Source organism: Ictidomys tridecemlineatus, chromosome X (genome assembly GCF_052094955.1).
Source record: "Ictidomys tridecemlineatus isolate mIctTri1 chromosome X, mIctTri1.hap1, whole genome shotgun sequence".
Lineage (NCBI taxonomy): Eukaryota > Metazoa > Chordata > Mammalia > Rodentia > Sciuridae > Ictidomys > Ictidomys tridecemlineatus.
Genome location: NC_135493.1, coordinates 113463846 through 113477827, shown reverse-complemented (window position 1 = coordinate 113477827; position 13982 = coordinate 113463846). Strand labels below are relative to the sequence as shown.

At 40.4% G+C, this 13982-nt stretch overlaps 1 protein-coding gene across 2 annotated transcripts in view; it reads left to right on the top strand.

Moving 5' to 3' along the window:
* The window catches only part of Cdkl5 (cyclin dependent kinase like 5), a 170350-nt gene that overhangs the window by 145542 nt on the left and 10826 nt on the right, over window positions 1-13982 (top strand). For both annotated transcript variants that reach the window (XM_005341136.4, XM_021720732.3), the window contains exons 12-15: window positions 2184-3150; window positions 6857-6958; window positions 7245-7350; window positions 9748-9871. In XM_005341136.4, the coding sequence (XP_005341193.1) occupies window positions 2184-3150; window positions 6857-6958; window positions 7245-7350; window positions 9748-9871 (1299 nt within the window). The remainder of the gene's footprint in view (window positions 1-2183; window positions 3151-6856; window positions 6959-7244; window positions 7351-9747; window positions 9872-13982) is intronic.

The window sequence follows — 13982 nt, the reverse complement described above, 5'->3', positions numbered from 1 at the left end:
CTTTTTTAGGTTTGAGACATTTCCCAATATCTGCATGTTTTATCTTTCTGCCATTACTCTCTCTAGGCCTGAAGGAGAAAGAAAGGAAATAGGGTTCCAAGGCCTAGTGACAGCCGGAGCTTTGCAGGAGGAGCTACCCTGCAGAAGCTGTCATCTGGAGGGAGGGACACAGCTAGGATCTGAGTCAGGGCATCACTGCCAGGAAGGAGCAAGGAAGACCTCCCCTGGCTTCTTTCTCCTCTGGTCTTGTGATACTTTCCCCTGCTAAGCCCTATTGGAAGGTCACCAGTTTGCAAGCCTAGGGAACACAGTCTGGGCCCAGGACCAGCCAGAGGAGTGAAGAACAGATTGGTAACTGGATAAATAATAAATAACCAACACACTTAGATCTATTCATGTATAAGACTGTCTTATCATTTTTGGGTTTTTGAAAAGTCACTGAGATATTTTAGTTAGTTGACAACTCTAATGGTTTTAAAGCCTGATGCCTTTAGGATACAGGGACTCTCCTTTATTGATCTGGGGATAGATTTTAATGACATTATTCAACAGAAAGTAAAACTTTTCCTATCTTCCTGATTTCTTTCTAGGTCTGAGATTTGCCATTTGGTCAACTCAAATTTAAGTGTCCTTATTTAATGCTGCAATTCTTGTGACCTTACTGGGAGAGATTAGTGAGTGCATTTAGGAGATGAACTTTCCACACTATTATAGGCTTGCTTAATATAAGATTTTCCTTTTTAATGCTCTCAGATTTCTGCTGGGGAAGACCATCTGAAAAATATGATAGAAAGGGCTGGGGTTGTGGTTCAGTGGTAGAGCGCTCGCCTAGTGTGTGCAAGGCCATGAGGCCCTGGGTTCGATCCTCAGTACCACATTGTGTCCACCTACAACTAAAAGAATTAAAATAAATTTTAAAAAAATATGATAGGAAAAGGGCCCTTAAATTTAATGCCTGAACATGCAGATTCCTACAGGGAAAATTAGAAGGCACAGTTTTACAGGTTAGCATTCTACATTAATTAAAAAAAAAAAAAAACATTCGCCAGAATCTTCTGGTGAGCATGTAATGGGAACAAAACTTTCCCCAATCAAACCATCTTTAGCAATAGTGATATTTACAACATTTTCTGAATACATAGTAAAAAGAAAATTGTGTAATTCATTCATTTTGAAACATTCTAACCTATCCCAAGCCCTTATCAGGTCCTTTAAAAGAGTTACTTAATAAATAAAACTAAACTTGTTATGGTGTTACTTTCAGGTTTTAGATAGAGGACAAGGTTTTCCTTTGGATTGATAGTTTGTATTTTAAGCCAAGTAGGAAATGAAGCTTTGAGTCAGTTTGAAGTAACAACATGTAAAATGAAGAGACTAAATTGTATCCTTTGATAAGCAGTTAACATTTCTAGATTCCTACCATCTAGTATAGGCTTCTTATTTAGCCAACACAAAGGTATCTGAACAGTTAGTGACTCACTCCTGTCTTGTGTACAAGGAGATAGCCAAAGAGCCCTAAGTAATTGCCTCTTCTCCAAAACATAAACACTAACAAACCTCACTGAGCAGTTTGCATTTCTTTTTAGAGTGTCATTTTCTTTTAATGAGTACATTGCTGGAATTCTCATTCTTTAACTCTGCAAGTTAAAGACTAAAGAGATATTGGTGTCTGTGTGCTATGAGTATGTATTTCTGATGCAAGCTACATGTTTTACAAACAAAAATCAAGTTCAGAGAACACAATAACCTTCAAGTCTTAAGTGTTGCCTTCTGACATTCAAGCGGATAAAAGAGTGATAGGGAGTCTGTCTACATCTCAGCTTTCTTCTCCTTAGCAGATATTCTATAATGAACACTCATAGCAGCCAACAGAGTGAAAGCATGTTTTACCAGATTATCAGTTAGAAACTGTGTTGGCAGCAAGTTAGTTGAGCAGTTACAGATGCAATAATAACTTCATCAGGACTAGTGCTTTGTTGCAGAGTGAATTAGTCTGAGGGACTTACTTCTTATCGATAGGTTCCTTGTTATTGGTAAGCACGTGTTTGAGAGAGTTAATGTTTTTAGTCACTGAGGTGTTTTAAATATGTGTTCTTTTCTTTCTTTCTTTCTTTCTTAATGTGATACTTTGTGTGTGCCAGCTATTGAAGGAAACCAATGTACCTCTTTTGTTTTTAACATAGAAACCAAGCCAGCAAAGGTGCTGCTTTACAGTCTCACCATAGATCCAACAGCAAGGACATTCAGAACTTAAGTGTGGGTCTACCCCGGGCTGACGAAGGCCTTCCTGCCAATGAAAGCTTCCTGAATGGAAACCTTGCTGGAGCTACTCTTAGTCCGATGCACACCAAAACCTACCAAGCAAGCACCCAGCCTGGGTCTGCCAGCAAAGATCTCACCAACAACAACATACCACATCTTCTCAGTCCAAAAGAAGCCAAGTCCAAAACAGAGTTTGACTTTAATATTGATCCGAAGCCTTCAGAAGGCCCAGGCACAAAGTACCTCAAGTCCAGCAGCAGATCTCAACAGAACCGGCACTCATTCATGGAAAGCTCTCAGAGCAAAGCCGGGACACTGCAGCCTAGTGAAAAGCAGAGTCGGCACAGCTACATTGACACCATTCCCCAGTCCTCCAGGAGTCCCTCCTACAGGACCAAGGCCAAAAGCCATGGGGCATTGAGTGACTCCAAATCTGTGAGCAACCTTTCTGAAACCAGGGCTCAAATCACAGATACCAATACCAGTAGGTACTTCCCATCCAGCTGTTTGGACTTGAACTCTCCCACCAGCCCAACTCCCACCAGGCACAGTGACACGAGAACTTTACTCAGCCCTTCAGGGAGAAATAATCGAAATGAGGGCACTCTGGACTCACGCAGAACCACAACTAGGCATTCCAAAACAATGGAGGAGTTGAAGCTGCCCGAACACATGGACAGCAGCCATTCCCATTCGCTGTCTGCACCTCATGAGTCCTTCTCTTATGGGCTAGGCTATACCAGCCCCTTCTCTTCTCAACAGCGTCCTCATAGGCATTCCATGTATGTGACCCGGGACAAAGTGAGAGCCAAAGGCTTGGACGGAAGCTTAAGCATAGGGCAAGGGATGGCGGCCAGAGCCAACAGCCTACAACTCTTATCACCTCAGGTACAGCTCAGCACCTTGACCCAGTCTGGTGGCTCATCATGGGAAAAGGGGGTACAAGGGATGCTTTCGGGGTCAGTCTGCGATTTTACCTACTGTAGGAGGCCATGCTTTCTTTGGTAGAGTGAATACAAAGAAGCAATACTGGACTGTTGTGTTAAAAAAAAAAATTAAATCAACTGTTGAGTACTCAAAAGAATGTAAAAGTTTGTTTTTAGTAATCTGTTTCTTTTCTTAAATGTTCCCTTCTGCATATTTTGTTGAAAGAATCCTATTTTGATTTATTACAGAACTCATCAGCTATATGGGTTAGCTTTTAGTTTTCTCAAAATTCAGTGTGAATTCATGGGTATTTTCTGTAATCAGTCTAAACCACATTTGCTTAAATCAAACCTTTTTTCTAAGGCTTTCTTCAATATCTTTACTGAATTTAAAAGTCTTTAATTTATCCAGAACTACAGATAAATTTAACTTCAGGCCAGGATAAATGTTAATTTTCGGACTTTATGGGTTGTGTCTAAACCTTCAGGCAATAATTTTAGCATAATGCTTTTCCATCTTATTCATCATCAGACTCTAGAACTGAGACTAACCTGCTTAAAGAAGTAGCATTCCTATAATAGAACATATTTTTAAATCATATTTTCATGATTTCATTTATAAAGCACTGTGCCCAGTGCCTGGCACAGGGTAAGTGTCTAACAAATTTCAGCCATTCCTGCTGCTCCTTTGTGATGGTGGGAGCTGTTATTCAGTGAACATCGTCTTGGTGCTGGTTGTTCCCAGGTACTCCAGAGAGTCCCAAATAGAGTTCTTGCCCTTGAGAAACCAGCTTTTCTCAGGAAAGATTCAATTATACATGCTGACAATGAAATAATTAAGGTATAATTAAGGCCTACGTTCACATGGCACTGGCTAGGAGTAGGATTGAGAATAAGGAAAGATCGCTGTGAGCAGCAGCAGTCAGAAATGGCTTTTGGGGGCAGGTTTGCTCTGGTGAGGATATAGACAGGTGCTGAGTGGCTGAAGAGTGAATATGCGCTCAGGCACCATGAGAGGCCCTAGTTAGAAAGAGGAGAATGACAGGGTCGCTGTCCTCTTAGAGTTTGTGGGCTAGCAGGGATCACACTTGCCAACAGATCAGTCACTCTGATGCTGTGGGGTCGAGTTCCAGCTGCTGTACCAAAGACTCACATGTGTTCCAAAGGGAGAGGAAGCAGTGTGGCAGTCCAGGCAGGGCAGTGGGAGGCTCCCCAAGGAGGCAGCATCTGAGTAGAGTCCTCCAAGAGGGTTAGGATTTCATTTGGGGATGAAAGTGAGGGCAACAGCAGGAAAGGGGCTTGAAAGAAGCAAAGAAGAAGAAAAACATTCCAAGGGGGCAGAGGGTGACAGAGACCTGACATAGCATAGTGTGCTGCAGGGATTGCAACTGGCTTCATGTTCCTGGAGGGGAAAATGCAAGAATTGGAGTGGCTTTTGCAGTCATGCACACATGAGGAGAGTGTGTTCAGGACTGAGTGAATGCCAGTGGGAAAACAGTATGGATGTTAATAACTGCTCAGAAGTAGAAACAAGTGGTCTTTCAAGTTGCAGGGTTGAGTATAGAGAAATGGAAGCTTGAAGGTTTCTTTCCTAGGCGTTCCTTTCCTTTTCCCAGTGGGAGAGGGAATTTTTACAGCCCATTAAGTCACTACCTTCATCTCACAGAGACTCAGAGAAGGTAGGTGAGTCGCCCAAGTTTACCCAACTAGAGCAAGGTGGATCCTGGGATTCTGAGACAGTCTTCAGGTCCCCAGGAATGCTCTAAGAAGCTGGAAAGGCCAGATGAGGGGAGGGCATGAGGTACCAGTTTGCAGAGGCCATAAATGGAGTCACAGGAATGGTCAGAGGAGCCCTGAGGAGTTGCTGTAGAGAGAAGAGAACTTCAAGAACATGGAAAGATCTCTAGGACCCACCTGCCCATAGACATGAGATGGAGGTCAAAACCAGGTAAAGTGTGCTGGCAGTAAGCATAGTATCAGAGAAGTAAGAAAAAAAAAAAAAAAGATGGTTTTGCTTGGGAAAAGGACAAATGATTGGCTCTTGGTGAATTCAGGGAAAAAAAATGATTTTTGTGAACATGGTTGTCCTAAGCTAATTATAAGCAATTAGTGTGGGCTAAGTACAGATCCAACTGTTACTGAAGTCCAGTTCAGGAGGTGCAGAACCAAGCTGCAGCAAAGTACACATTTAAAGGAGCAAAGGTGGCAGAAGGCTTGAAAGGTAATGAAAGCTGTGAATGAATCATAGGAATCATACAAAGTATGTGACCACCTTTAGGTTAGACACAAAAAACTTGTTTTCTAAAATATTTTTCTAGAGGCCCTTGTCAGCAGCATAGGTGGTAAGAGTCAAATAAGATTGTGTCACAAAGCAGAAAGAAGAAAGGCAGCACTGTGGAAATTCTTGCCCAGAGTCCTCCAAATACCCCAGAGAGTGAGGGGCAGAAAAACAGAATCATATTTTAGATTTTATTTTATTAATATTTATTTTTTAGTTTTAGGTGAACACAATATCTTTATTTTACATTTATGTGGTGCTGAGGATCAAGCCCAGTGCCTCATGCATGCTAGGCAAGCACTCGACCACTGAGCCACCATATTTTGACCACCCCAGCCTCCATATTTTAGATTTTAAATAAAACATTTTTTATATCTCACTTAGGCTTGAGCTAATACTCTTTCTGTGCCTTAATATACACCTATATGATTCAACTAACTCCCCCTAATGAGCTGGTAATGCATTCCTTAATCGTTTTCTCTAAAGTGTAGAAAATGTGAAAATTGTCCCCGTTGGGTACCATTGTAGATCAAGTGCTGTGTTGAGGCTGTGACTCATTTTTTTGAGAGAGCTAGGTAGTAATAGCCTCTCCAGAAAGGGACACTGTCATCATTATGGCTGAGAAATACAGAGAACCTAAGTGCTGTTATCCTGGAGACAAGAAGAAAATTTAAAGCACATAGACTATGGGATTTAGGGACTTTCAAGACAAAAATTAATAAGAGGACTTATTCCTTGATTCATTCCAGAAGCATTTATTTTCATTTGAATTGGCTATATGAGTTCTTTCTGAAAAATAATTTTGGTTCTGGACAGTTCTTTTTAGAGAACTCAGACTAAAATCAGCTAGAGGACTTTTGGATTGACTAATAGACAACCATAGTGCTGCTCAGAACCATGACATCTAGATATTAGAAAGAGGTTTTTTGTTTTGTTTTGTTTTTAATAATTAATTGGACTATTTTCAGATTAATTTATTCCTTGCTTGCCTTAACTTTAATGAGAATTTCGCTTTCCATCTGTTGAAATTTGTTCAGCTTATTTTATATTCATCAGATGATTCACTCTTTCCTAGGACAATTTATGTTTTAGACAACATTTTTTAAATTTTAGCCGGTTAAGCTACTAGTTATACTAGGCTAGATGTAGTGTCACACACTGTAATCCCATCTACTTGGGAGGCTGAGGCAGGAGGATCACAAGTTTGAGGCCAACCTAGGCAATTTTTTAGCAAGACCCTTTCTCAAAAGGGTCTTGGATGTAGCTAAGGATGTAGCTTATGGGTAGGGCACCCCTGGATTTAGTCCCCAGTTTACTAAATAAAGACCATGTTGATTTTCATCTGTAGGAATAGGATGCTCGTATAAATCTTTTTGAATTTGACTTTCAGCCTGGAGAACAGCTCCCTCCAGAGATGACTGTGGCGAGACCTTCTGTCAAAGAGTCCTCCAGAGAAGGCACCTCTTCATTCCACACTCGTCAAAAGTCTGAGGTCTGAATTCTTCCTGAGTTGCTATGTTTTACTATAGGATGGTCTGTACAGATTATTCACTCGGCATCATTACAGCCTAGCTGGTAAACTTTATTCATACCCAACCTCCCACAAATAAGTTAGACTGCCTTCTAAAGGAAGCCATTTTCCTCATGGCATTTTCTTGGGTTTTCTTTTCAAAAGATCCTGGATGAAATTATCGATTGATTGGGCTCTGGTCTGACCTCATAGGTGACACTGTCATCAGCCTGTGGTTTAACTTCTATAAACTTGTTTCCTGCCTTAGGGTGGAGCGTATCATGACCCACATTCTGACGATGGCACAGCCCCCAAAGAAAACAGACATCTGTACAATGATCCTGTCCCCAGAAGAGTTGGCAGCTTTTATAGAGGTAAGCCACCCCCAGCATTAAGCAGGGTCCTCCTCTTTTCTCTGAGGAGTGCATCTCTAGCCCAAGCCCTGCACTACATTTTCCACACCCTGACTGACTTCAGACCTGCAACGTTCTTGCCTGCACTGTCACCTCTAGCAATTCTCTGCCTTTGTCTTCATTCAGGCCCTCCTACCTTCTGCCTTGGGCTTGAGCTTCCTAACCTTCCCGTCTCCAAGGTACCCATCAAAATAGTCCCTGAAATAATCCTTCTGAAGTTGCATTCTGACCATACCACTCATTCATTCCATTTAGTCATAAAATACTTATGAATGTCACCTGTGTACCTGGTACTAGTCTAGCTTAAAACAAATATGTCAATGGGCAAGACAGCTAAAGATGTCCATCCTAATGGAGCTCACATTCTCAGGAAAGATTGCCAGTAAATGTAATCCATTACCCCCACCCCCAAAACCCTAATTCTCACCTGTTGAAAGGCCCTTGATGGCTTCCCATTGGCATCAGGACAAAATCTGAATTGTCTAAGATGGCATTCCAGACTGTCTGTGGTCTCGCTGCCAAGTCTGACTGGTACCCAGCCTGTGGGATTTGCACAGGCCATGCCCTTTAATGGCTTGAAACACATTCATCTTCCCTTGTTTGAAGAGCTTGTTCCTGTCTTTTTCTTTATAGTCCTCTTCGTATGAGATCTTCCCTACCTACCCTAGATGAAGTATTTCCTCCTCTGTCCTACTCACAGTACCATGCCTCTTATACAATGCAGACCACATTGTACTCATTCTCTGTTTGCATTTCTCTCAGAAGGTTGTAAGCCTCTCAGAGATGCTGAGTTCTTGGACTGGGGGTGTAGCTCATTTAAAGAGCACTCACCCAGATTATGGGAGGCCTGGATTCAACCCCTAGTACTGCAAAAAAAAAAAAAAAAAATCTGATTTCTCTTCATCTGTTCTTCTTTTGATTAGCATACTGACAGGGCACAGTTTCATAAATATTTATTGTTTGAATTAAAGGAAAATTTCAAGTGTGTTTTCTACTTGCACAGCCTTAAAAATATGATGTTTAACAGTTGACTGAAATGTGCATCTGGGATTATTTGAACTTAGGGGACATTGATACAGAAAGACAAACCCTTTGGAGTGGTAACTAAAACCCTTGGGAACTAGTACCCTGGTGGAGAAAGGACAGTAAGCCCACAGGTAGGAGGCTCTGCCTTGCAAATCCTTTAAGAGTCACCGCAGCCTTCTTTTATTTGTTGCTGGGAATTGAACTCATGGCCTTGTACATGTGAGGCAAGCATTCTACCATCAGTGTTGTTTTTATTTCCAAAATAAAAACATACACAAGAATACTTGGGGCTGGGGATGTGGCTCAAGCGGTAGCGCGCTCGCCTGGCATGCGTGTGGCCCGGGTTTAATCCTAAGCACCACATACAAACAAAGATGTTGTGTCTGCCGAAAACTAAAAAATAAATATTAAAAATTCTCTCTCTCTCTCTCTCTCTCTCTCTCTCTCTCAAAAAAAAAAAAAAATACTTGTATCATACACAAGAATACTTCTTGTTTTCATTCCTACTGGTCCAGAGTCAAGTGAAGGGCTGGGGTTGTGGCTCAGCATTAGAGTGTTTGCCTAGCATGTGTGAGGCCCTGGGTTCAATCCTCAGCACCACATAAAATAAAGATATTGTGTCCAACATAAATAAATATATATTAAAAGAGTCAAGTAAAATGTATCACTTACCTTGATATACATTCTGTATATTACTTTTACAAAGAAATTTTCAGTATATTTTGATTTATGACCAAGCTTAGAAATTCATGGAAAAAATTAGTAACTGTCCCCTCCCTAAAAGTAGAAAAGTATCTACTTACCTACATTGTAGTTTAGTTTTCTGTTCATTCTTGAAATGAGAATGTAGAGAAAGATACTATTTTTGTGCACTAACAAAATTTCTTTGTAATTTAGCTTAAAAGATATGAGTGACACTGCCTTCCAAGTGTTTGGGCTTAAACTGGAGTTTATATTTTTCAGCACAAATGTTGTTAAAATTACTTCTAAGAAGTAGGTTGGGTCTATAATAAGAAAGCCTGAACTTAGATCAGTGGGGTGGGGGCTTTTAAATATCCTATATCAGTTGAAAGATTAGGTTTCTGTTGTGAAGTACATGTTGCCCTATGTTAACTGACCCTTGCTGCAAGCAGTGAAGTAGGGAGAATGTTCCCTGGAAAGCCCCCCACTTCAGAAGACATGAAAGTTTTGCAAAAGGGAGATGAGGATTTTTCCTCATCTATTTCTTTAGTTTGTTTGTTTTATGTCCAAGAAAATGCAATAAAATGACATGAGAACTGCTTTGACCAAGAGTATATCTGTACATCAGTAACTTAGTTTTTCTTTATTCAGTGCCTTCTCCACGACCAGACAATTCTTTCCATGAAAATAACGTGTCAACCAGAGTTTCTTCCCTACCATCTGAAAGCAGTTCTGGAACCAATCACTCAAAAAGACAACCAGCATTTGATCCATGGTAAGTGTTTTGATTTAGTTTTATCTTCTTTTTTCGAATTATAGATTCAAGAATGCAAAGAAATTCTGGATAAACGTTAGCATTATTTCTCCTGCTTGGTCTTTCTCTCTCGAAAGGTTTTTAGACAAGGAAGACATAATTTGTCTTTTTTTTTTAAGTTAAACATCTATATTAAATATCATTTAAAAGAAAAAACTGATAATTTTCCATTGTATTTTTTGTGATATGAATGATAATATTTGTCGCTTCCCTTTATTGACATTGTACCCCATACTTTGCTTTGCACTTGTACATTGTCTCAGTCCATTCTCACAACTGCCCTTTGGAGTAGAGATTACCCCCATTTTATAGAAACTGAGGCTTGGAAGTCAAGGAACTTTCCTGATGCTGGATAGTCAGTCACATGGATGAGGGAGCCCAAATTTAGACCTAAATGGGTTCTGACTCCAAAGCTTGTAGTTTTCATCTTCGTACCACCTGCCTTTCATTCATGGTAAAAAGTCAGAAGTAAGAACAGCTCTTCATATGCTACCCTAAAAAGGTTCAAATGTTGTGGTAAATTTTCTTATCCTTCTTCTTTTTGTATCATATGTAGTAGAGTCCTAATAGACTAAAAGTTACACTGGAAGTAAGATATCGTGATTGATCTCAACTTATTTATTTATTTGTAGTTGTGGATGGATATAATACCTTTATTTTATTGATTTATCTTTATATGGCACTGAGAATCAAACCCAGGGCCTCACATGTGGTAGGCAAGCACTCTACCACTGAGCCACGACTCCAGCTCTGATGTCAACTTTTAACCTTGTAACTTTATATGCCCCTCAGTTTCCTTATCTGTAAAATAGGGCTAAGCAGAGGCACTTCCCAGGCCAAGGATATAGTTCAGTGGAAAAGCATAGTGCTCAGCATGCACAAGGCCCTGGGTTCGATTTCCCAGCACTGCAGGGTTAAAAAAAAAAATAGCAATTCCCTCATAGAGTTCATATGATAATTAAATGAGGTAACTCATAAAAATTACCCAGAACAGTGTCTGTCACCTTATGGGCTCATTAATGTTAGTGGCTGCAGTTATTATGCTTAGTATCATATAGCTTCACTCTGACTTGTTAAGTGTTTCCCCTCCACCGAACTTTGCCAATAAACTTTCATGCATTCTGCCTTTTTGTGGCTGTTTTGTGCTCCCTGGGGTGTAGTGATTTACTGTGCATTAACCCTAGAGCACAGGTACCAGTGTTGACTATTCTCAGATGTAGCTTTGATGAGCCCTGAAAATATTGTCTAAAGTATGAGAATACATTAACATGGTTGGAAGGAATAGAGTTTTTTTGGTCAATGAAGTGGTGATAATTTAGAAGAAAATCAGTTGTTGGGCATGGTCACCACCATGTAATCCTAGAACCTGTAATCACCTGTAATCCTAGCAACTCTGGAGACTAAAGCAGCAGTATCGTAGTTCAAAGCCAGCCTTAGCAACTTAGGAAGGCCCCAAGCAACTTAGCAAGACTCTGTCTCAAAAAAAATGGTGGGGGGGGCTGGGGTTATGGCTCAGCGGTAGAGCGCTCACCTTGCATGTGCAAGGCCCTGGGTTTGATCCTCAGCACCACATAAAAATAAATAAAAGTTATTGTGTACAACTACAAAAAAATAAATATTTAAAAAAAACTGGGTCTGGGATTGTGGCTCAGTGGAAGAGTGCTTGCCTCACATGTGTGAGGCACTGGGTTCAATTCTCAGCACTACATATAAATAAATGAATAAAATAAAGGTTCATCAATACTAAAAAATATACTTAAAAAGCAATAAATGGGGGCTGGGCATATATAGCTCAGTTAGTAGAGTGCTTGTCTCTCATGCGCAAAGCCTTGGGTTCAATCCCCAGCACCACAAAAAAAAAAAAAAAAAAAAAAAAAAGGCTGAGGCTGTAGCTCAGTGGTAAAGCACCCCTGGGTTCAATCCAGGTACCAAAAGAAAAAAGAGAGAATCAATTACAGTCATGTGAAAGCTAGGTCAGAATCAAAATTAAATCTAGGGGCTGGAGTTGTAGCTTAGTGGTAGAGTGCTTGCCTACTAGCACATGTGAGGCACTGCTTTCAATCTTCAGCACCACATAAAAATAAAAAATAAAGGTATTGTGTCCATCTATGACTAAAAAAATTATTTAAAAACTTTTAAATCCAAAAGTGTGATAGTCAGTAATATTATTATGTCTTTTTCTGGTTTTTGTTTTTTAGAAGGTGGTTTGGGTTTGGTTTGGTGCTGGAATGAACCCAGGGAGTGGCATATGCTAGGCACATGCTCTACCACTAATCTGCTCCCCCAGCTCCTCATTTCTGTCCTTTTGATAATCCACTTGAGTAGTAGAACTTTAGATATGGATATATGGATAAACCTGAAATCAATTATTTTAGGAGAATCAGAGGCACAATTGGGACATTGAACTTTAGCCAAGTCTTCATTGAGTATTCCTTGCTCTGATGTTGCTGATTTGAGGCTTGAGAGGGTTCTAGCATTGCAGTAGTAAATTGGCTCTCTTCTTTTGCCCCTGCCAACCCCTCCTGATAATGCTGCTATGACATATCTCTTTCATATAACATATCTTATTTGATCCAGTAATCTAAGGGCAGCCTGTTTCTCCTGTATAACAGTACTTAACTTCTTTGGGGAAGAGAATATTTGTACAGTGTACACTTTGTCTGCAATGAAAAAAATGAAGCTACTATGTCATATTTTTAAAACAACAAATAGATCTTGTGGTATAATACCCAGAGTTGTTGTTATTCCAGCCACCTTAGCTGCCTTGAACCCACTTAAGAACTGAGAGATGAGCCAGGATATCTCAGAACAAGAAAAAGAGAGTCTGTGCAGCCAGATTCATCATCTTTACTAATAGGATGACACCTCTACCCTTGCTTGGAGCCTGTTTGTCTATTATGCCTAATTCTAGCAGTTGGTGCTGAGGTTGTCAGGGCAAGAAACAGTCCCAGGTAACAATGCAATGTGCAGAAGAAGCAGCATCACAAACAGTAGGTGTAGAGAAAAGCAGGTGTTTCTGTCTTAGGCCCCCAGTGAGAAAATTATGCACATCATAGATATCCACTTAGAGTGTATGTTATAAAATAGATAATATTTACTCTGTTTAAAAAGACAAATTGGGGCTGGGGCTGTAGGTCAGTGGCAGAGCACTTGCCTAGCATGGGTGAGGCACTGGGTTCAATCCTCACTCAGCACCACATCCAACAATAAATAAAATGAAGGCATGCTGTCCAACTACAACTATAAAAAATTTTTTTAAAAAAGACAAATTGTATAAATGTTTAGAAAGACTGCCATCAAAATTGGGTTAAATGACACTTGAAATAGTAAATTAATTTGAAATCCCACTATTTAAGTGAAGAATTGCTGTAACTTACTTACATAATCCCAGACTCTTTTTTCATATAAAGTTATAGACATATTGTATCCATTATAGCTTGTCACCTAACTTTAAGAATTACTCCTATGGAATCGTTCACTATAGCTCTCTCTCACACATTAGCTGACCACCCTAGTCACGCTGCCAGGGGAGGGGAGGAGGCAGGGAAAGAATCACAGAGTAATGCCTCTCACCTCTTCAACTCGCATTCCATGCTGCTTCCAGAAGGATTACTAAAGCCTCTATGGCTGACCCTGCTGCCTCATCTCCATCCCATCCTCTTTCCCTGTGAGTCTGGGAGCAGCTTTAATGAGGTCAGGCTCCTTTTTGATTTATCTCTGTCTCTGACACCTAACACAGGGCCTAGCACCTAAAAAGTACTTAGTAAATGTTGGCTGATTTTGATTAAGTAGGTTTTGGTTTTCATTCCTCCCTTTGGAATTTCCTCTTTCTCCTTGCTGTTGTGTTAGATGACATTGGAGTCACATGACTGTAAAGGAAGTCACCTGTTTACCATTTGCCCCCCCTTCCCCCCACATATGCACTGTTCTTTTGGGAGCTGCTGCCCCCAATAATGTGCCAGGTGCCTGGAGGGGTGATCTTTCTCAAAGCGTACATCCCTGAGATTAATGCTGCTCTTCTTTGCCCTATTTAACATGAAACTGCTGTCTGTACTGGGTAGAATCACAGGGA